This window comes from Leptonychotes weddellii, chromosome 11, assembly GCF_054177405.1.
Source record: "Leptonychotes weddellii isolate Sample4059 chromosome 11, ASM5417740v2, whole genome shotgun sequence".
Lineage (NCBI taxonomy): Eukaryota > Metazoa > Chordata > Mammalia > Carnivora > Phocidae > Leptonychotes > Leptonychotes weddellii.
The window spans coordinates 12,919,862-12,941,442 of record NC_138379.1 but is presented as its reverse complement, the minus strand read 5'-3'; the positions used below and the strand labels follow the sequence as shown (position 1 = coordinate 12,941,442).

At 41.3% G+C, this 21,581-nt stretch overlaps 1 protein-coding gene and 1 non-coding gene across 5 annotated transcripts in view; both read right to left on the bottom strand.

The window, feature by feature from the left end:
• CKAP5 (cytoskeleton associated protein 5) overlaps positions 1-21,581 on the bottom strand; it is a 105,196-nt gene that overhangs the window by 12,088 nt on the left and 71,527 nt on the right. For all 4 annotated transcript variants that reach the window (XM_081798159.1, XM_081798160.1, XM_081798161.1 and 1 more), the window contains 11 exons: positions 18,177-18,371; positions 17,672-17,807; positions 16,511-16,599; positions 14,062-14,187; positions 12,711-12,860; positions 12,223-12,426; positions 11,878-12,013; positions 10,853-11,046; positions 9,731-9,903; positions 8,389-8,562; positions 8,048-8,168 (listed from right to left, as the gene is read on the bottom strand). In XM_081798159.1, the coding sequence (XP_081654285.1) occupies positions 8,048-8,168; positions 8,389-8,562; positions 9,731-9,903; positions 10,853-11,046; positions 11,878-12,013; positions 12,223-12,426; positions 12,711-12,860; positions 14,062-14,187; positions 16,511-16,599; positions 17,672-17,807; positions 18,177-18,371 (1,698 nt within the window). The remainder of the gene's footprint in view (positions 1-8,047; positions 8,169-8,388; positions 8,563-9,730; positions 9,904-10,852; positions 11,047-11,877; positions 12,014-12,222; positions 12,427-12,710; positions 12,861-14,061; positions 14,188-16,510; positions 16,600-17,671; positions 17,808-18,176; positions 18,372-21,581) is intronic.
• On the bottom strand, positions 11,643-11,753 carry LOC115939855 (small nucleolar RNA SNORD67). Its single transcript, XR_004074629.1, has one exon. It is a non-coding gene; the product is annotated as a small nucleolar RNA SNORD67 (small nucleolar RNA).

Sequence of the window (21,581 nt, the reverse complement as noted above, 5' to 3'; positions counted from 1 at the left end):
CACTGAGAACAAGCTATAAGACATCAGGAGCACACCAAAACCTCTTTTCCTGCCCCTCCAAGCTGGTACCTTGCCTTCCACCAGGGGTTACTGTTCTTTCTGGGTTTTCCCTTTTTTTTAAACCACTATTCTGACCTCTAAACTGGTAAGAATTATTTAATTCCCATGTCCTTGTATTTCATCTACTACACCTGTCCCAATTGTCTTAATCTGTAACTTGTCTTCTCATTTTTTTTTAAGTAGACTTCATAGCCAACGTGGGGCCTGAACTCACCACCCTTAGACTAAGAGTCACATGCTCCACCGCCAGCCAGCCAGGTGCCCTGCTTGTCTTTTCATTTTGTTATAAACAGAGTATCTTGTGATAAACAGAAGTTTTTAGAAATTTTAATGTAGTAAAAGATTTCTATTTTTTATGTTTTGTGTCTAGTTTAAAAAGAAATCCTTACAGAATGTGAAGTAAAAAATGTTCTCCTATTCACATCTAGGTCTTTGATGCATCTGAAATATACTTTGGTGTAGGAAATAGCAATCTGTTGTTCCCATGGAAAATAATTAGTCCTAGCACCCCTTACTGATTAATCTAGCTTTTACCAAGTGATTGTTTTTTTTTTTATTTTATTTATTTGACAGAGAGAGCGAGAGAGGGAACACAATCAGTGGGAGTGGGAGAGGGAGAAGCAGGCTTCCCGCAGAGCAGGGAGCCCGATGCGGGGCTCGATCCCAGGACCCTGGGATCATGACCTGAGCTGAAGGCAGACGCTTAACAACTGAGCCACAAAGGCGCCCCTTACCAAGTGATTTTTAAGGTCTTTTCTGTGTTAAGTTTCCTATAGATGTGAGTCTATTTCTGGGCTCTTTGTTCCATCTCAATGGTCTATCTGCTTGTCCGGGCCAATACTAACTACACTATTCATTACAGGGGCTCTGTAGTCATGGCTGATGCCCGGTGACATAAGCCCTCTCCACTGTGTTCTCATTTTTAAAGTCTTAAAAAAAACTGACTTTGCGATTTGCAAGCCCGTTGATCTCCCATATAAATTTTAGAATTTGCTTCATGACTATAGAAAAACTGTTGAGATTTTTATTAGAATGGCTTTGACTGTATAGGTTAATTTGAGGAGAATTGGCAATTGATAACCCTGAACCTTGTGAACACAGTATACTTCATTTATTTGGAAATTCTCTAATATCATTCAATTTTCTTTGTAAAATGCTTGATTTATTCCTAGCTATATGAACATTTTTGTTACTGAGGGTTTTATTTTTATCTTAATTTTCTTATAATAGTAAAAATATATATAAAACTTACCAATTTAACCATTTTGATGTATGTAATGCAATGGCATTAAGTACCTTCACAGTGTTATGTAACCATCACTACTATCTAGTTCTAGAACTTTGTTATCATCCTAAACAGATTCCATACCCATTAAATAATAACTCCCCATTCCCCTGCCCCCCCCCTTGCCCTGGTAACCTCTATTCTACTTTCTCTCTCCATGGATCTGCCTATTCTAGAGACCTCATATATGTGGAATCATGCAGTATTTGTCCCTTCGTGCCTGACTTATTGTATGGAGCATAATGTTTCCAAGGTTCATCCATGTTATAGCATACATCAGAATTTAATTCATCTTAGGGGCACCTGGGTGGCTCAGTCGTTAAGCGTCTGTCTTCGGCTCAGGTCATGATCCCAGCGTCCTGGAATCGAGCCCCGCATTGGGCTCCCTGCTTCGCGGGAAGCCTGCTTCTCCCTCTCCCACTGCCCCTGCTTGTGTTCCCTCTCTCGCTGTGTATCTCTCTGTCAAATAAATAAATAAAATCTTAAAAAAAAAAAAAAAAAGGAATTTAACTCATCTTGGGTGCCTGGGTGGCTCAGTTGGTTAAGTGACTGCCTTCGGCTCAGGTCATGATCCTGGAGTCCCAGGATTGAGTCCCACATCAGGCTCCCTGCTCAGCGGGGAGTTTGCTTCTCCCTCGGCCCCTCCCCCCTCTCATGCTCTCTCTCAAATAAAATCTTTAAAAAAAAAAGAATTCATCTTATGGCTGAATAATATTCCATTGTACGTACACACCATATTTTGTTTGTTCATCTGCTGATGGACTCTTGTTTTCCAAACCTTTTGTCTGCTGGGAATAACGCAATGAACACCAGTGCACAACTGTCTGTTTGGGTCCCTGCTTTCTGGGAGGAGAATTGCTGGATCTTATTGTACGTCTATGTTTCACTTTGTGAGGAACCGCCAGACTGTTTTCCATAGTGGTTGCACCATTTTATGTCCTCACCAGCAAGGCACACAAGTTCCCATTTCTCCACATCCTTGCCAACAGTTACTATTTCCCATTTTCAGAAAAAAATCCAAACAAGTGTGAAGTGGTTTTGATCTGCATTTCCCTGATGACTAAAAATGGCAAACAACTTTTCATGTGCTTACTGGAGAAACGTCAGTTTAAGTCCTTGGCCCATTTTTTTTTTTGTGGTTGAGTTGTAGGAGTTCTTTCTGTGTTCTGGATATTAATCCCTTATCGTATATAATTTGCAAATCCTTTCTCTCATTCTGTGGGCTTTTTACTTTTTTTTTTTTTTAAGATTTTATTTATTTGACAGAGAGAGACAGCGAGAGAAGGAACACAAGCAGGGGGAGTGGGAGAGGGAGAAGCAGGCTTCCCGCCGAGCTGGGAGCCCGATGTGGGGCTCAATCCCAGGACCCTGGGATCATGACCTGAGCAGAACACAGGCGCTTAACGACTGAGCCACCCAGGTGCCCCTCTTTTTACTCTTTTGATAGTTACCTTTAATGCATAAAACTTTTAAATTTTGGGGGCGCCTGGGTGGCTCAGTTGGTTAAGCAACTGCCTTCGGCTCAGGTCATGATCCTGGAGTCCCAGGATCGAGTCCCGCATCGGGCTCCCTGCTCAGCAGGGAGTCTACTTCTCCCTCTCCCGCTCCCCCCTCTTGTGCTCTGTCTCTAAAATAAATAAATAAAATCTTTAAAAACAAAAAACAAAAAAACTTTTAAATTTTGATGAAGTTCAATTTAATTATTTTTTCTTTTGTTGACATTGCTTTTGGTGTCATATGCAAGAATTCACTGCCAAATCCAGTATCATGAAGATTTTCCTCTATGGTATTTTTTTTTCTTTTTTTTTTAGGTTATTATAAAAATGAGACATGGAAATTATTCACCTGATGAAAGATTTCACAACTTCACTGGAATGAGCAGCTTCACGCAATGCCATTTCAATAATGGCTTATTTCAGTCTACATGATGTCACATTCTCTAAATAAGAAATAATCCTTGGGGTGCCTGGATGGCTCAGTCAATTAAGCTTCCGACTCTTGATTTTGGCTCAGGTCATGTTCTCAGGATCATGGAATTGAGCTCTGTGTAGGGCTCCACACTCAGCTGGGAGTCTGTTTGAGATTCTCTCCCTCCCTCTACCCCTCCTCGTTTGCTCTCTTTCTCTCTCAAATAAATAAATGTAAAAAAAAAAAAAAAAAAAGAATCCTTGTCATTAGAACTACTTTGGTGTCTCCATATTGTAGAAGAACTTTTATCTCCAACTTTCATGCCAACTGGTTGAATCTCTCTACTCTTTCCTTTAGAGCCTGATCCAACAGACTCCTGTTGCTTGTAATGGTTTTCCCTGAGATTTTTCTGGAAGCAAAATGCCTCCTTTGGTAGCAGTTTCGGCTGTACTCCTTTCAACTAAAACTCGGGCCAAGAGGGGAAGAAACTTTTTAAATACCTGTCCTGCCATGACCCATACCCCGCTCTCGAGCTGCCACTGCCGCAAGGAGACACCCCTCTCCCCCGTTTTAAGAGTTTATAGCTTTGGCTATGACACTTATGTCTTTGATCCGTTTTGAGTTAATTATTGTATACAGCATAAGAGTCTAACTTCATTCTTCTGCATGTGGATATCCATTTTCCCGGCTTCATTTGTTGATGACTGTCCTTTCCCCACTGAATGGTCTTGTCACCCCTGTCACTTAGACCAATTTGGTTTCTGATCATCCTCCCCCTTCAGACCATCTACTAAATTTTAAAATTCTTTTTTTTTTTTTTAAAGATTTTATTTATTAATTTGACAGAGAGAGATAGCGAGAGCAGGAACACAAGCAGGGGGAGTGGGAGAGGGAGAAGCAGGCTTCCCGCCGAGCAGGGAGCCCGATGTGGGACTCGATCCCAGCACCCTGGGATCATGACCTGAGCCGAAGGCAGAAAGACTGAGCCACCCAGGCGCCCCTAAAATTCTAAAACCATGTATTTTTTTGTTTTTTGTTTTGCTAGAGAGAATCTTTATATGTAATAATAAATCCTCTTTAAGTACTCTTTCCACACCCTGCTCCCCTCCCCTGTGGTCATCTTGTCCCCGCCAGCAGTTTCATTGTGCTAGGAGATTCCCATTCTGGTTATTCTGTTTCATTCTTCTTCCCAGTTACTGGGTCTCTTATGGTGTGGTTCATTATTATTCTTTACCTAGTCAGGACTCATTCTTGGGTCTGCCTTTTGGAAATCCTCAATTGTGGCAATCTGAGAATGGGAAACACAGCAGTTCCTGCCCTTCTAAGTTTGTGGTATGCCAGCTAGTCACATGGCACCAAGGGCAGGCACTTCTGCTCTTCTGTCTCTGAAGGTACAAAAGCTAGAGACTTCCCAGACTGACAGTGAATTCAGCCTTTTTGTTCAGCAACCTATAGTTCCCTGGGGGCCAAGGAGAACACCAGGTCCTTACTATTAACACTCATATAAACCACCATTGTCCTTTCTTTAGGGGATCTGCTGGTCTCCCTGGATGAAAGAGATCTCTTTCCAGGATTTTTGGTGTTTTGATCGTCTTCCCCGGGTTCTGCACTACTGAACTTCAGGTTTTCCTGAAGGCCTATATGTGGAAAAGGCTTATTACTTGTACTAGATGGAGCTTGACACTTGTATATACTTCAGATACCACCTACCTGACCCAGCAGCTCCTCTGCTCAGAAAATGCAGATGGGTTTGGATTGAAGTTGATAGAGAAAGGCAGCAGGAATGCATGTATTCAAGTCACTATTTTCTAGAGTCCCTCCAAGGTTAAAACTGTTAACAGGAGACTATTTGTCAAACAGTAGCAAAAATCTTGTACTAAGATTCCCAATTCTCCTATTTCCAGCCATCTGTCTTCGTGGAGATGTGTAACTGGCTGCTCAAACTCAACACAGCAAAGACAGAGCTCTTAATTTCCAACTTCTCAAGACTGTTCTTCCTCCAGCTTCCCCATTCTCAGCACCACTATCCAACCACCCAGGTGCTCAAGCCAAAAATCATGGAGTTACTCTTGATTCTTTTCTTAGCTTACTTTTCACAACCCATCTGTCTCCAAGTCTTGTGGACACTACCTATGAAAGATACCCTGGAACCATCCACTTTTCTTCCCCACTGTGATAATCCTAGTGCACGTGATAATATCTTTCATATGAATTTCAGTCATAGCTTCCTAACAGATCTGGTCTTGAGAGAGTGGCCAGAGAGACATTTTCCAGTAAAAATAAAGTTCAAACATTATAGAAATGTCGGAAGTATTGTAAAAGAACTTATAAAATCCCGAATCAGCTGAGAGTAAGTTGTCAATGTGATGCTCCATGCCCATCTCACACTTTACTGTGTATTTCTTTGTCACAAGGACATTCTCCTTCATACTCAGGAGGCAACACAAAATCAGGAAATTAGTATTGACGTTATTACAGTCTAATCCTCAGGCCCCATTCCATTTACTCCAATTGCCCTGATCTCGTTCTTCATAGCTAAAGGCCAGTCTAGAATCATGCACTGCATTTAGTTAGTCATGTCTCTTAATCTCCCTTCAGTCTAGACCAATGCTCAGTCTTTCCTTCACTTTCTTGACCTTGACGGTTGTAAAATATCCCTTAGTTCTGCATTTTTTTGAGGTTTCTTCATGATCAGATGACATTAGGAATGTCAGCAAAGTGATGCTGAATTCTCACTGGATCCTACAAGGTGGCACATGATTTTATCTTGTCCTAATACTGATGTTCACTTTGAGCACTTCAAGTTGGTGTCTGCTAAGCTTCTGTACTGTCAAATTACTCAAAAGTATTTTGTATTTCTTAGTTACACTTTGTATATTAGTCCTTTGTATTTTGTGGGGAGGTACTATGAAACTATCTCATTTTTCTTTAAATTTTTAATTTACATGGACATGGACTTGGGGTTTCCTATTTTGTTAAATTTTATTGAATCTATTTCCTGAATTTTATTCAGTTCATTGGGTTATACGTCATTACTATCATTATTGATTTTGATGCTCAAACTGTCCCCTGTTCAAACAGTTGGCCACCGGGCCCTATCATTCTTTGAGCCTATCCTTACTGTCAGGTACAATACGATATTCCAGGATTATCTTGTACTTTTTCTAATTCAGCCCTAGAATCTACCCCTTCTCCAAGGAGCCCTCATTCCCTTTTAGTGGAAAATGGTATTTAGAAGCCAAGTTTTGGGGGTGCTTCTTGCTGTTGGGGTATTGCTGTTCTCAGGTCCTTTCAATGAAAAGCATTAGGGAATATATGTGTATTATATATATATACATGTATACCTGTAACATACATTTATACCACACATATACATACATTTACATTGATATTTATTTCTACATCGCTGTATTGAAAATCATGAGTTCATACTGACACATCTAATCTAATTCTGGTCCAATGCCTGAGTTTATTCTATTTTGTTTTCCTTTCATATTTGTAGTGCTCTTTTCGGACAGTAAGAAACATGGCTTCAGGAGTGCCTGGGTGGCTCAGCCGGTTAGGCGTCTGCCTTTGGCTCAGGTCATGATCCTGGGGGGCCTGGGATCGAGCCCCGAGTTGGACTCCCTGCTCAGTGGGGAGTCTGCTTCTCCCTCTGCCTCTGCCCTTGCTCATGCTTTCTCTAATAAAATCTTAAAAAAGAAAAGAAAAAAAAAAAACGTGGCTTCTATTTTCCTTGTATTTCTTTGAATAATCCCTCTGTATGTAACCGATCTCCCATCTCTGCCCCTAGTCCTTCCCCATGCAGATGTCTACTGCTTCAGCTCTGACTCCCCATTCTGAGCCACCTGCATGCTGCCCCGCCCCCTGCAACACACATGGATATCCTCTTCACCTTGCCTGGGATCCTACTATCATGCCAGAGTGGCCGCCAGCATGACATCCTCTTCACCCTGCTTGGGCTCTGACTCCTGACTCTGCATCACCGCTCCTATATGACACCATCCTCACAACACTTGGGCTCTGAGACCCTCGCAACTGGGCCACGATGGTTCCCCACCCTCACCACCTTGCCACAAGGTGGATGCCTACCTTGCTCTACCAACTTACTGGCTTTAGGACTAGATTGTTAGGAAACGGAAGCAGAAGAGAATGATTTGTAAAAAACATGTAGCTTCTTTGCTCAAAATTCTCTAATGGTTTCCCATCACACTTAAAATCCAAACAACCTACACCCTGGGGCTTTAAAGGTCTACATGATGTGATCTCTGTCCACCTTTCAAATCTCATTCTGTACCATTCTCCCCCTTGCCCACTCTGCTCTGGGCACATGGGCCTTGAATCGTTTCCTTGAATATCCAAGCTCATTCCTACCCGATAACCTTTGTACTAGCTGTTCCCTCTGCTTGCATCCCTGACCACCAATTGAAGTAACTATTCAGCTCCTCTCTCTGATCACCCCATTTGAGTTCTATTTACACAGTAGTTGCTCTTATCTGATATTTTCTTGTTTACTTATTTTCTCTGTCCACTAGTAAGTAAGTTCCATGAGATTTGGTCCCTACTTACTCAGCGCTGTAGCTCCAGCCTCTGGTGAATGAATGCAAGCATAAAGAGCAAGGATCTATGAGAGCCACCTCCTGGGAAGCAAGTGATGACACTAAGTGGTCCCTGTGCACTTTTTCATCAGGGCAGTGCTGAACGCTGCCTACCTCCTTTAACTCTGTGACCTGTATGCAGCCACCACTCGTCCAGCCTCTGCTGCCAATGGAATTACTGTCATACCCCCATTACCTGTGTCAGAGCTTGGATGCTCGTGTTGATGTCACCACTGGCTACTTGGGAGATAATGAAATTGATTGTGGATGCTGTATTACTGTGCATGTCATCGAAGTGTGGAGAAACAGCCCGGATTCTAGAGAGCAGAGCAAAGGGAAAAAATTCAATCTTTGTTACAAGACATCCCAGTGAGTTGGAATTACGCAGTTCTCCACTAGCTCCAGGTCTGAGTAAAAGAACTGTCACCAGCCATACAGTAATCAGTTCTAAAAAATTGTGACTACACAGAAAGCTCTTTCCACGTATGCACTCTCATGATCATGCACTGCTGACACTTAAATGAAAGATTAACTTACTTGGGTTCGGGAATAAGGACCGGTTCAAAAATGTCATCCAGTTTGTGCTGAACCAGCTCTGGCATTTCACATCGGACCGTACCACTGTCATTCTCAATCTCATCTAGATCCAGCTGGAATTCTCGGCGCACCATCTGGGCTGCCTCTGGATGCCCACTCATGCTTCGGGCTTGGCTAAGGAAAGCAAAAGGAGGCTCCTGAACTAAAGAGACTTCTGAACCAAAGAGCAAGAGTCACACTGCCAGTTGCCCCAATGCTTCAAGACAGATATTCAACTTCTGGTTTCAGCCCCCCTGAATGATTTAAGTCCTTGAGTCTAAGCAAGTGCCTTCAATGGGCAACAACTCTGGCTCACGAAGCAGATCATTTTACCTTGTATTTACAGTACCTTCCAAATTATAAGTATTCTCTCTAGTTCACTAAAGCCAACAAACCTTGTACTGCTATTCCAGATGGGGCAGAAAATAATTAATAAAATATACTGACTCAAAGCTCTCTACTTGGGCAAAAATTTAAGAAAAATCTAGGCTGGCTGGTTCTTTTCTGCCAAATTAACCAGTATTTTAAGTTTTTCTAATCATAAGCATTCTTCCATGCAGTGCTCGGTATACTTTAGACTTTGAGGGACAGTCATCTCTTTTTAGGAATATTCACTCTTGACAGGTCAGAGCCAGTGTTACATCCAAGCAATCTGTATTTAAGGTTTCCAAATTCAAGTTGGTTAACATTAGATAATGGACATAGCCCAAAAGAGAGCTGTCTTGCTCAGAAGGCAGGATTTTGAGTCCCTATGCCAATTCTGGTTTGCATGCATTGTACCTATTAGCTTTATCTGAAGAATAGGAACCTGAGCATGGCCAGGTATAACACAAGGACAAAGGTGAACCAATAATTTCGCCATGACACTGAGTTGCCACTTCTGCTAGCCAGTGGACTTCTGGGGAGGCTTGATTCATGGGATACTGATGGACACCCTCTAACCTAAACTCTAAACCAATCGCCCTCCAGAGGGGATGAATCCAAGTCAGAAGTTAGAAAGATATAAGAGCCCTGCTAATGAGAAATTAGCAGGCAGTACTTACATCCTATAAGTGCGATACATAATTCTGTCCACGGAAAAGCAGTGAAAGAAGGCACAAGACTATTTAGAAGTGGTTTTGAGACAAAGACAAAGACAATGAAGACTGAAGAATTAAACATTTGGTTACAAGACATTTCCCCAGACACTCTGGCATGCATGGTAATGGCTACAGGAACTCAAGATTATGTTACAGGATAAGCATTAAGCACATGAGGCAAAGGCCACCGAGATGTTCTTAGACAACTGTCTCCATCTACATACTTGAGTTTGGAGGACATGTCCTCGGCTGGTCCCTTGCGCAGCATGTTGGCATTGGAGTTTACGCTCTGAGTGCGCGGAGGTTTCTCCTCCACCTGTTTTACTGGGGCAGCCGAAGGTCTCTTTGCTGACCGCTTAATCCTCTCCTCGAGCATGCTCATATCCTTTTCAGAGAGCTGTAAAAAGAGGCCAAATTGAATTTATTATTAGTATGCCCCTCTACCAGGATATGAGGAGAATTTAAAAAATTTAACTGGAAGACTCAAGAGTCAATATCCATTCACATATTGAAGCAAGCAGAACCTACTATGTTGGGGTAAGTTTATTTTCAAAACACTAGCTACATTTAAAATCAACTATTGTTAAAACCTGTTACAATAAGAGAATCTACGAAAGAAGGCAAGGATACAAAAGGAAAGGCTATTAGGAACTACAAATGAAAAGGTCCAAGATTAAATGACGCTTCCTCATACTTGCTGTGTCAGCACTAACTATGTGAATGAAAGGCTAGAAGCTTCCCTGCTGATCATCTGTAAAATTCCCATCTGCTTTATCTCCTTCACTGACCTGTAGTGAGGATGTAAACAGATTAATCCAGGTAAAAATGTATAAAAAACTGTGTAAATATACGTAATACTCGGAGGTCACTGGAGTGGACTGAGGTACAACCATGAGTGGCCCCGGCTCAAAGTCAGCAATCAGAAGCAGCACCTGATGGGTCTGCAGAGTGTGGCTTGTGGCTCCTCTCCTCTGACAGGTACCAGATCTACATTATACACGTGAGTACTTGTTCACTAAAAACTAAATGCGCTAAAAATTACAGAGCAGATTTCTAGGCAGAAAATAAATCCCAGACTAGTTCAGGATAGGATTCAAAAACAGCTCTTGTTTCTAAAGCAAACTGTATGAGGAGAAGGTGCAGAAAAGAAAATCTGGTTTCCAGTAAGACATAGCATAAATGTCCTACAACGATCAGACATCCCCAAGGGTTTATCTGGACTCAAGGACACACAGGTGGGTTGAGTTTATAATAAAAAGTGGTAAAAACTTAGAGTTGCGATGGTATGAAAGCAGACTCCTAACAATTCACAACATGCTGACAATGTTCAGCGAGAAGTCACTCACAGTTCCGATGAGCTTGAACACTTGATCCCCGTGTACGTTGTACACGGTGACGATAGTATTGAGGGCAGCGTTGCGCACGGCGTTGTCCCTGTCTCCTATGTGAATCGCTATCTCCTTTAAGGCTTTCCCTGGGGTTGGCTGGCAAACATTCATGCCGTAGGACTCGACCAGACACCCCAGTTCTTCCAGGCACTCTGATGGGGAAGAAAGGTTAGATTAATGAGACCCAACACATATTCCGGCTTAGAGACCTTTTTTTTTTAAGATTTTATTTATTTATTTGACAGAGAAAGATAGAGCGAGAGAGGGAACACAAGCAGGGGGAGAGGGAGAAGCAGGTTTCCCACGGAGCAGGGAGCCCGATGCAGGGCTCGATCCCAGGACCCTGGGATTATGACCTGAGCCGAAGGCAGACGCTTAACAACTGAGCCACCCAGGTGCCCCGAGACCTATCGTTACTAGATACATTTTCCTTGGCCTACATGAAGAACTAAAATCTTATTCTGGCTCTGCCTAGAATTTTTCCTTGTTTACTGCCTTCTGATAAAACACACAATCAGGGACACCTGGGTGGCTCAGTCGGTTAAGCGGCTGCCTTCAGCCTGGGTCATGATCCCAGGGTCCTGGGATCGAGTCCCACATCGGGCTCCTTGCTCAGCGGGGAGCCTGCTTCTCCCTCTCTCTCCCTCTGCTTGTGCTCTGTCAAATAAATAAAATCTTAAACCACACACACACACACAATCATATAATAATACTATTACAGCGAGTGCTCCTGGAAGAAAGGGATGCCTGTGAGTCAGATGGCCCCTGTGCACTTGATTTTGTCAGCAGGGTGGTACTGAGCAGTGCCTGTATCACCTGATACTGTGGCTCCACCAGTGTGCAACTCATCACTCCCACAGTCCAAATCGGAAGGTTGGAATCAACCACACAGACACTGAAATGTCCTCGGTTCATCTACAAACTATTTCTTTTCGAGGTCACTGCTGCACAGACTCACGCCTCAATTTAAATTGTTGCTTCACCTGCTCTTTGCTTAGAGTTCTTGGATTTGGTTCCTTCCATGATGAAGGGGAACATCTTGCTGGCTGGGTAGACAAGGCACATCCGGTTCAGGATGGCACGGACATCTTTACGAATGACATCCTTTGGTTCTCCAACCTAGTCGACAAGGAAAATAACGACTGAGGCAGTTCCTGAGTAGCAAAGGGTCCTTCCATGCGTCACACATCTTGGAAGAACAGGGGCACGGGAATGAGTGGTGAAAGGTATCATCACAGAATAAATGGAAAAGGGAGAGGGAATAAAGGATGGGAACTGAGGTCAGCTGGGAACCTGGGCAGTCTTCCAGAATGAGAACAATGCATTACCTTGAGGATGAGATAGGGGATGAAGGAAGATGCTTCATTCTCAGTAAGATGATACTCCTCCTCACTTAGCAGGGTGAAGAGCAATTTTAAATATTCTAGGGCTTTCATCAGGACACTTGTATTGGTGTCAAAAAACCGCAGGGTAAGCCATTTTAAGATAAGATCCAGGCAACCAATAACACCCTCTTTTTCACTCTCCAAGTGCTTAAAACAGAAGACAAATAAGACTGTATAAAAATTTGAGTTCTATTAGGTAAGTACATTATAGATTTTACTAGAGTCCAAGAAGAAAACAGATTTTTAAGATTCTATTTAAGACCTACAATTATGACAGTCACTTATTCTATCAAGTAATACTATAACTCTAAAGCCAAAGAACATGGTGTATTCTAGTTCCTTCTCAAGTCACGTTAACTTCTGGTTATTTCACAAGGCTCAGTATTTTCATGGATCTGAGATACACGTGTATTTATCTACTGTAAACCTACATCAACCATGACAGCAAGGGCTTTGTTATGATGCTGAAAGTCTGAGTGAAACATCTCATCTTGTAGCCACTTAGCCACACAGCTAGACATCTGAGTCTTTAGTTGCTCAATGTATTCATCCCGTGGAGTAGTAAAATTCCACTTCAGCACCTGAAAAAAAAAAAACAGGGAAAGGGATGATAAGATGTTCAACTGAAATGAGGTAGAGAATTCTATTTAAAGCAGCTGCAGAAATCAATATAATAGGATTTTAAAATTCGACAGGATTAATTTGTAATTAAATATGAATGCAAAATATATTATCAAGCAGTCATACTTCTGGAAGGTTAACTCTTAACATCTTCAATTCAGCAATTCTCACTAGAAAAATCAATGCTCTCTTATTGTAGAACATGGTGGATACTACTGGTACAATTTTAATAAAGGGAAAATTTGTAATATCTATCAAAGTTAAATACGTACATACATTCTAGTAGGAGTTTAATAAAGATATATTCACATATGTGTACAAGTACCTACATTCAAAATGCTCACGGCAGAATAGTTTATAATAGTGGGAGACTAGAAGAAACCTAAATGTTTATATTGTGGGTTGGGGATAAAGAAAGGTACATACACATGATGTACCAATAAAGAGAATGAATGGATATATGCACACAGTTATGTAATGACCTTTAAGATATTTCAAACATTAAAAGAAAAAAGCAAAATACAGAACAAAGAGTACTGCATGTTCCCGTGTGTAAAAAGCGCTATACATTTATACATATATAACTATATAGTACAAAATATTCATAATTCTGGAGTAATGCACAAAAATACTGGCCATAGTATCTTCCCTGTGGAGGGGGACTAGGGGGAGACATGCTTCTTATACTACACTCTGTACTTTTCATACTGCTTGAATTTTTTTTTAAACATGTATTCTGACAAAAAAATCTAACTGCCTAAAAATACCAAAATAACATAAAAAGAGAAATGAATTAGACAGATAGTCACCAGATCTGTCTTTCGAGGTATCAGGTACAAGAAGGATTAAACAAGTACCCTACTACAGATGTATAGTTGATAAAAATCAATTAATATTTTCCATTTTTTTATTATAAAAATTAAAACAATTTCTGTTTCTTTCCATTTGGAGGAAGAATAGGCAATAGCTCCATTCTATAGTTCCTTTTGTAGTAACTAATGCTCCCATAAACCTAAGAGAAACAAGCTATAATTTATTAGCAAAAGACCCAGTTCATTATTAGGTATTTCACAATGAAATGAATTCCAGACAGTAAAATGGTTCTTGATTACAAAACAAAACAAAGCAAAAAACTCCTGAAGGTTCTTGTCCCTTCCTTACCTTTAATCCTTTTTCATCTTTCATTCTTTGCTCTTTTCCATTTGGAACAACAATGAAAATAGGACCAGATTTGTCTTCATCCTCCTTTAAGCTGGTTTTGCTGGGCACTTTCTTTCCTTGTGCACTCTACAGCCAAGGTTCAGGGAACACTGGTTAGCTAGGCTACTCGTCCTTGGGAATATGATGTTACTGCCCGGTAAGCGGGCTCTCTATAAAACAGACACTCTCAACGTTATATTCCCCATGAAAGAAACAGATGAGCCACAGAAACTTGCACATACTAACTTTCTGTACATTTCCAGAAACATATGTTTGTTTGTTTCTTTTTTTTTTTTTAAGTAGACTCTATGCCCAACATGGAGCCCAACACAGGGCTTGAGCTCATGACCCTGAGATTAAGACCTGAGCTGAGATCAAGGGTCAGATGCTTAACCGACTAAGCCCCCCAGGCGCCCCACTAAAATTTTTTTTTTTTTTTAAGAGGGAGTGTGAGCCGGTGGGGGGTGGGGGGGGGCAGAGAATCTTTTAAGCAGCTCCACGCCCTGAGCACAGAGCCCGACCAGGGCTTGATCTCACAACCTGAGCCAAAATCAAGAGTCGGATGCCCAACCTACTGAACCACCCAGGAGCCCCCAGAAATGTTTTTAATAATACATTCTCAAGTAACATTCTCAAATACATAACTCAAGTGGGTTACCTTGTACTGGCATGTAATATAGTTGGAAAACTATTATGTATTATTGGTCTGGGTCACAGACTCTTTGTTTATTGGACAGCTCCGTTCTTTGGTTTTTTTTAAAATAGATTTTATTTATTTGATAGAGAGAGAGGAAGAGAGAGAGAGAGAGAGAGAGCACAAGCAGGGGGGGAGCGGCAGGCAGAGGGAGAGGGAAAAGAAGGCTCCCTGCTAAGCAGAGAGCCTGACATGGGGCTCGATCCCAGGACCCTGGGATCATGACCTGAGCTGAAAGGCAGCTGCTTAGCCGACTGAGCCACCCAGGCACCCCTGGACAGCTCCTTTCTTTCCTGAAATCTTCAACACCACTTACATATTTCCATATTAATGACATTTTGAATGGCATTTACACATGTCTTAGTCAAGAAAGCTTTTGTTTCTCTGCATATAAAATCTTTCTCTATCACATCATTATAACTAGAGATTCTCTGAACCTGTTTCTAGAGAAACTTGCTAGAAACTTTTTTATTTTTTTATTTTTTAAAGATTTTATTTATTTGACAGAGAGAGACACAGTGAGAGAGGGAACACAAGCAGGGGGAGTGGGAGAGGGAGAAGCAGGCTTCCCGCAGAGCAGGGAGCCCGATACGGGGCTCGATCCCAGGACCCTGGGACCATGACCTGAGCCGAAGGCAGACGCTTAACGACTGAGCCACCCAGGCACCCTGCTAGAAACATTTTAAATTATTAAAGTGGTTTTGAAGAATAATCCAAGATTCTAAATCTTTGTATCAGATGGAAAGAAAATAGTGAAAACTGAGAATATGTATTTAAAGTAAAACTTGAATTTCAAAACCGTAACCATTATTAATTATTAATATAAATGTAGCAAGAGCCCATTATTTCTAGTAGGTCAGAATTTCTAGTTCAAACACTGAAGTCATTCAGTTAAAACAAATATGAGATCATTTATGTGAAACTGCTTTGCAAACTGCAAAAGACTGGGGGAAAAAAGGACAGCATTAAGAATAGTGTCAAAAATACTTCAAAGCACTTGTGATCAAAATACTAAAATAAGCACTTGTTAAATTTGGTATGAGGACAGTAGGGAGGATAGGAAAAGAACAGCTTCAACTGGACAATTTAGAAGATAATTATCTATTTAAATTAACTCACTGAGTTAAAGGACCAGGCAAAGGGAAGGAAACAAATAATATTCAAACAAATGGCCAGAGTGCCCATTCTATATAAGCATGTAATAATAAATGTAGCGGGGGCACTTGGGTGGCTCAGTCAGCTGAATGTCCAACTTTCGGTTTTGACTCAGGGCAGGCTCTCACAGGTCATGAGATGGAGCCCTTCGTCGGGCTCTGCACTCAGCAGGGAATCTGCTTGAGGATTCTCTCCCTCTGCCCCTCCCCTGGCTTGGGCTTGCTCTCTCTCAAATAAATACATAAATCTTAAAAAAAAAACAAAAAAACAGTAGGGGCGACTGAATGGCTCAGTCAATTAAGCATCCTTGGCTCAGGTCATAATTCCAGGGTCCTGGGATCAAGCCCCGCATCAGGCTCCCTACTTAGTGGGGAGTCTGCTTCTCCTTCTCCCTCTACTTGTGCTCTCATTCATGCGCTCTCTCTCTCTCAAATAAAGTCCTAAAAAAAAAAAAAAAGTAGTAATGTTCTTTCATACATAATATCTTTCCTAATAGAATGACTCAGCGTATAAAACACACTTAAAAGCAATTCTACATCTAAGTATGCAGAGCTAACATACCTTTGCTTTAGAGGAAACTCCTAGAGCTTTGGCCTTTTTCGGATCAGGCTTGGTTTCTACAGTGCTGGAAACAGAATCTTCAACAGGTGCTTTGAGAAGAAAAGGCATCTACTATAAATATAAACTCTAACTAATATCACTTTATTCTGAGCAGGTTAAATACATAATGATAAGAAAGCCTACAGCTTTAAATGTGTCAATTTAGAAAGTATTTCCAATTAGATTTTTTCCTAATCTTTTTTTCTGCCTAAATTTCCTTTTTTAAGCATAACCCTAAGAAATTAACTCAATCTATATCTACTTTGCCAACAGTTAAGCTGAAGTTTTAAAACTATTTTCTACATAACAGTTAAAAAAACCTTTTAGATTGATACTTCCTTAAGGGTAGGGTCTGTCATCTTTGGTACTCAGTATTTACCATATAGCAAGATTCCAACAAACGTTGTAATTGAATATATATGTAGATACCAACAGTTTTGCACATGTACAATTTCTAACTCTATAGCATGAATAGTTTCTACCCCATTAAAAAGAATAATATTTTATTTAAGTAGTTAAGTCTAGAGAAGAAGTGGTTACAGATTAGAGTTTTACTTATACATGATGGAATTATAACATTAGTGTGATGAAATCAAGAATTTCCTCTAAAAGATTAGTAAGAGAATGAATCGGCAAACGGGCACTGCAGTAGGAGAACTCATTTGGGAATGAGGAAGAGGAATTCTATGCTGGTTTAGGCACTGACTGGCTGTCCTTGTGCCAGTCACTTAATCTTTAGGGTTTCCTCATCTCTTAATAAAGGGGATTAGACTAGATGGTCCCAGTTCCCCTTCTATTATATCCAATAGCAGAAAATGTATGGAAACCTTAAAAACAGGATGGAACGCTCACTTTCTGGAGTATTTCAATGTGCTATTCCGAAACCCCTTTTTGGAATTGTAAACCAAATTAAGCATCTTCATACCTTCAGCACAATTCCTAGCATAAAACTTGACAAATGTTTGTGGTAGAAGGGTGAGGAGGGAGGAAGAGAGGGAGGGAAGGCAGGAGGGCCTAGGATCTAAGCTGTTTGGAAATACGGTAAGAAATGAAGGCTGGATTTCTTTTTAGAGTTCCCCTGGGCTACTTCCTTCCCCCTTAACCCTCTCAAAATAGAGTTACCTGAAGCTGGCTGGAATTTGGCTGGAGCTGACCCTCCCATTGGTTTGGAAGTTGCTTTAGCAGATGCAGCAGGCTTGGCTGGCATATTAGCTTTGGCTTTTTCTAGCATGGCCAATACCTGATCTTTAGAAGTTGGCTAGGGAGACAACATAACAGAAGTGAGAGGCCACATACATGATACACTCATAGTATGCTTACTAACAGAGCTGCTGTCAAACACATCACTGAGCTCCCAGTTTTGAAATACCTATGAAGTAAGGGAGGCAGCACACAGTGCAAGAGAAGTAACACACATTATGAAGTCATACTAAATTAGCTACCATTCTAGAAGGTCACAACTTTTGTCCCTGCAGAGTCAGGTTCTTGGGAGTTCAACATATTTTTGCTCTCACTGGGGTTTCAAGTGAAACTCCTAGGAGGTAATATGATCTCTTGCCTATATGTACTCATCATGTTCAATATTTTTCTAATGGCTTTTAAGAGCAGCAACCACAAGAAATAGTACCTTTAGTTTCCCGGTAGCCTTGGCCATTTTCTCATATCCCAGATGCATCATGAAGAAAGGCAAGGCATCTTGGGCCTTCTTCCGCACATCTCCATTGCGATCTTCCAGGCACGAGTAAAGATGAGGAACACAAAGGATAAGGTCTGCGGGGGTGGAACGAAGAGTCGGTAGTTTCTCAGCCAGCCAGCCCAGAAGCTGCCAAAAGAAATAAAGACCGGTTACACACTTCAAGGGGAAACTTATTACTTATAATCTTAGGCTTAATGACTGCATCAGTACCGAACACTGAATTAGTTCTTACACTCAAGTTTCCAATATAAAATCAGTAATTTTCATTGTTCAAGAACAATGCTTTATTTATTTATTTATTTATTTATTTTTTAAGATTTTATTTATTTATTTGAGAGAGAGAATGAGATAGAGAGAGCATGAGAGGGAGGAGGGTCAGAGGGAGAAGAAGACTCCCTGCTGAGCAGGGAGCCCGATGCGGGACTCGATCCCAGGACTCCAGGATCATGACCTGAGCCGAAGGCAGTCGCCTAACCAACTGAGCCACCCAGGCGCCCGAACAATGCTATATTTAAATGATATATGCAAAGATGGCAATTTTCTTTAAGATAAGGACACGGTTTTTGTTTGTTTTTTTAAGATTTTATTTATTTATTTGACAGAGAGAGACACAGTGAAAGAGGGAGGACAAGCAGGGGGAGTGGGAGAAGCAGGCTTCCCGTGGAGCAGGGAGCCTGACGCGGGGCTCGATCCCAGGACCCTGGGACCATGACCTGAGCCAAAGGCTTAACGACTGAGCCACCCAGGTGCCCCAGGACATGGTTCTTTAGACCACACTTGGGCATTAAACTATAAAGCTTTAATAGTTGTTGTTGTTGTTTTTTCTTAAAGATTTTATTTATTTGACAGAGCAGGAGAGCACAAGCAGGAGGAGCGGCAGGCAGAGTGAGAGGGAGATGTGGGCTCCCTGCAGAGCAGGGAGCCCCATGCGGGGCTCGATCCCAGGACCCTGAGATCATGACCAGAGCCAAAGGCAGACGCCTAACTGACTGAGGCACCCAGGCGCCCCAAGCTTTAATAGTTTTTTTTTTTTTAAGATTTTATTTATTTATTTGACAGAGACAGACACAGCGAGAGAGGGAACACAAGCAGGGGGAGTGGGAGAGGGAGAAGCAGGCTTCCCGCAGAGCAGACAGCCTGATGCGGGGCTTGATCCCAGGACCCTGGAATCATGACCTGAGCCGAAGGCCGATGCCCAACGACTGAGCCACCCAGGCACTCCCTCCCAAGCTTTAATAGTTCTTAATTCATTTTACAGATGAAAATCTTTCATTTATCTTTTAAAAAAAATTCTAAGAATTACTCAGCTAGAGAAGATGCAGAACATTTATTTGATCAGGAGAGGACAAGGTCTACCAGGACTTCTGTTTTCAGCCCTATATCGACAGTTTTTCTCTATTCCTCCCAAATAATTCATAACTGTATTTATTTTTTAATTGAAGTTTTGAGATCATTGTAGCCACATGGAGTTATAGGAAATAATACAGAGATCCCATGCACTCAGTTTCCTCTAACAGTAGCACTTTATAAAATTATACTGTAGTTTCACAACCAGGATACTGACAATTGATCCAATCCACTGATCCTGTTCAGACTGCCCAGCTTTGCTGTTCTCATTTGTGTCTGTGTGTATATTTAGTTCTATGGTTTGATCACATATATGTTACTACATCTGACACCACAGTCAAGATTTTAAACAGTTCCATTGCAAGGATCCCTCAGGTTACCTCCTTGTAACCGCAGGCATCTCCCTTCTCCCATTCCAATCCCTGATAATTACTAATCTGTTCTCCATTTCTAAAATTTTGTCATTTCAAACATATCCCACAAATGGAATCATATGGTATGTAACTGTTTGGAACTGGGTTTTGCCACTCAACGTAATTCCTTGGTGATTTCCCTCAATTGTTGCCCGTACCAGTGATTCTTTTATTGCTAAATAGTATTACCATATGGACGTACAACAGTTGGTTTAACCTTGCACCTGTCGAAGGATATCTGGGCTGTCCCCCAGTTTTTGATTATCATGAATGAAGCTGCTATGAACATCCGTGTATAGATTTTTATGTAGACATAAATTCTCATCTTTATGGAATAAATGCACAAGATCACAACTGCTGGGTCATATAGTAACTGTTCAGTTTTGGGATTTTTAAAAAAAGATTTATTTATTTTAGAAAGAGAGAGAGGGCATGTACACATGAGTGGGGAGTGAAGCAGAGGGAGAGGGAGAAAGAGAGAATCCCAAGTAGACTCCCCACTGAGCCCGACACAGAGCTCAATCTCATGACCCTGAGATCATGACCTGAGCCAAAATCAAGAGTTGGACACTTACTGACTGAGCCACCCAGGTGCCCTCTACATGTTTAGTTTTATAAGAAACTGCCAAACCTTTTCCTAGAGTGGCTGTACCATTTTCCATTTCCTCCAGCAGTGTTAAAATTTCTCCAAATCCTTGCCAGCATTTGTGTTAAAACTATTTTTTATTTCAGTAATTCTGATAGTTGTAGAGTGATGTGTCACTGTAGTTCTTTTTTTTTTTTTTTTTAAGATTTTATTTATTTATTTGAGAGAGAGAGAATGAAAGACAGAAAGCATGAGAGGGAGGAGGGTCAGAGGGAGAAGCAGACTCCCCGCTGAGCAGGGAGCCCGATGCGGGACTCGATCCCGGGACTCCAGGATCGTGACCTGAGCCGAAGGCAGTCGCTTAACCAACTGAGCCACCCAGGCGCCCCGTGTCACTGTAGTTCTAATTTGCACTTCCCTATGGCTAATAATATTGAATAACTTTTACGGATTTATTTACCACCTGCATCTTCTCTTCAATGAAACATCTGTTCATGTCTTTTGCCCATTTTCTTTTCTTTTTTTTTTTTAAGTAGGCTCTATGTCCGACATGGATCTCAAACTCATGACCCTGAGATCAAGAATCATATGCTCCACCAACTGAGTCAGCAAGGAGGAGCCCCATCTTTTGCCCATCTTCTAATTAGACTATTTTTTTTTTAAACTGCTTTGAGAATTCTTTCCGTGTTTTAGATGATGGTTGTTGGATGCTGAGTTAGCAAATATTTTCTCCTGTGGTGTAGCTACCTCTCATTATCTTCACATGGTCTTTTGCAGAATAAAATTCTTAATTTTTATGAGGTCTAATTTATTAATTTTTTCCATTGATGGGATTGTGGTTTTGGAGTCAAGTCTAAGAATTCTTTGCCTGAAGAATTTCTATATCCTGATGTTTTTCACCGATATTATCTTTTTTTTTTTTAAAGATTTTATTTATTTATTTGAGAGAGAGAGAGAGCACAAGAGGGGGGAGAGGGAGAGGGAGAAGCA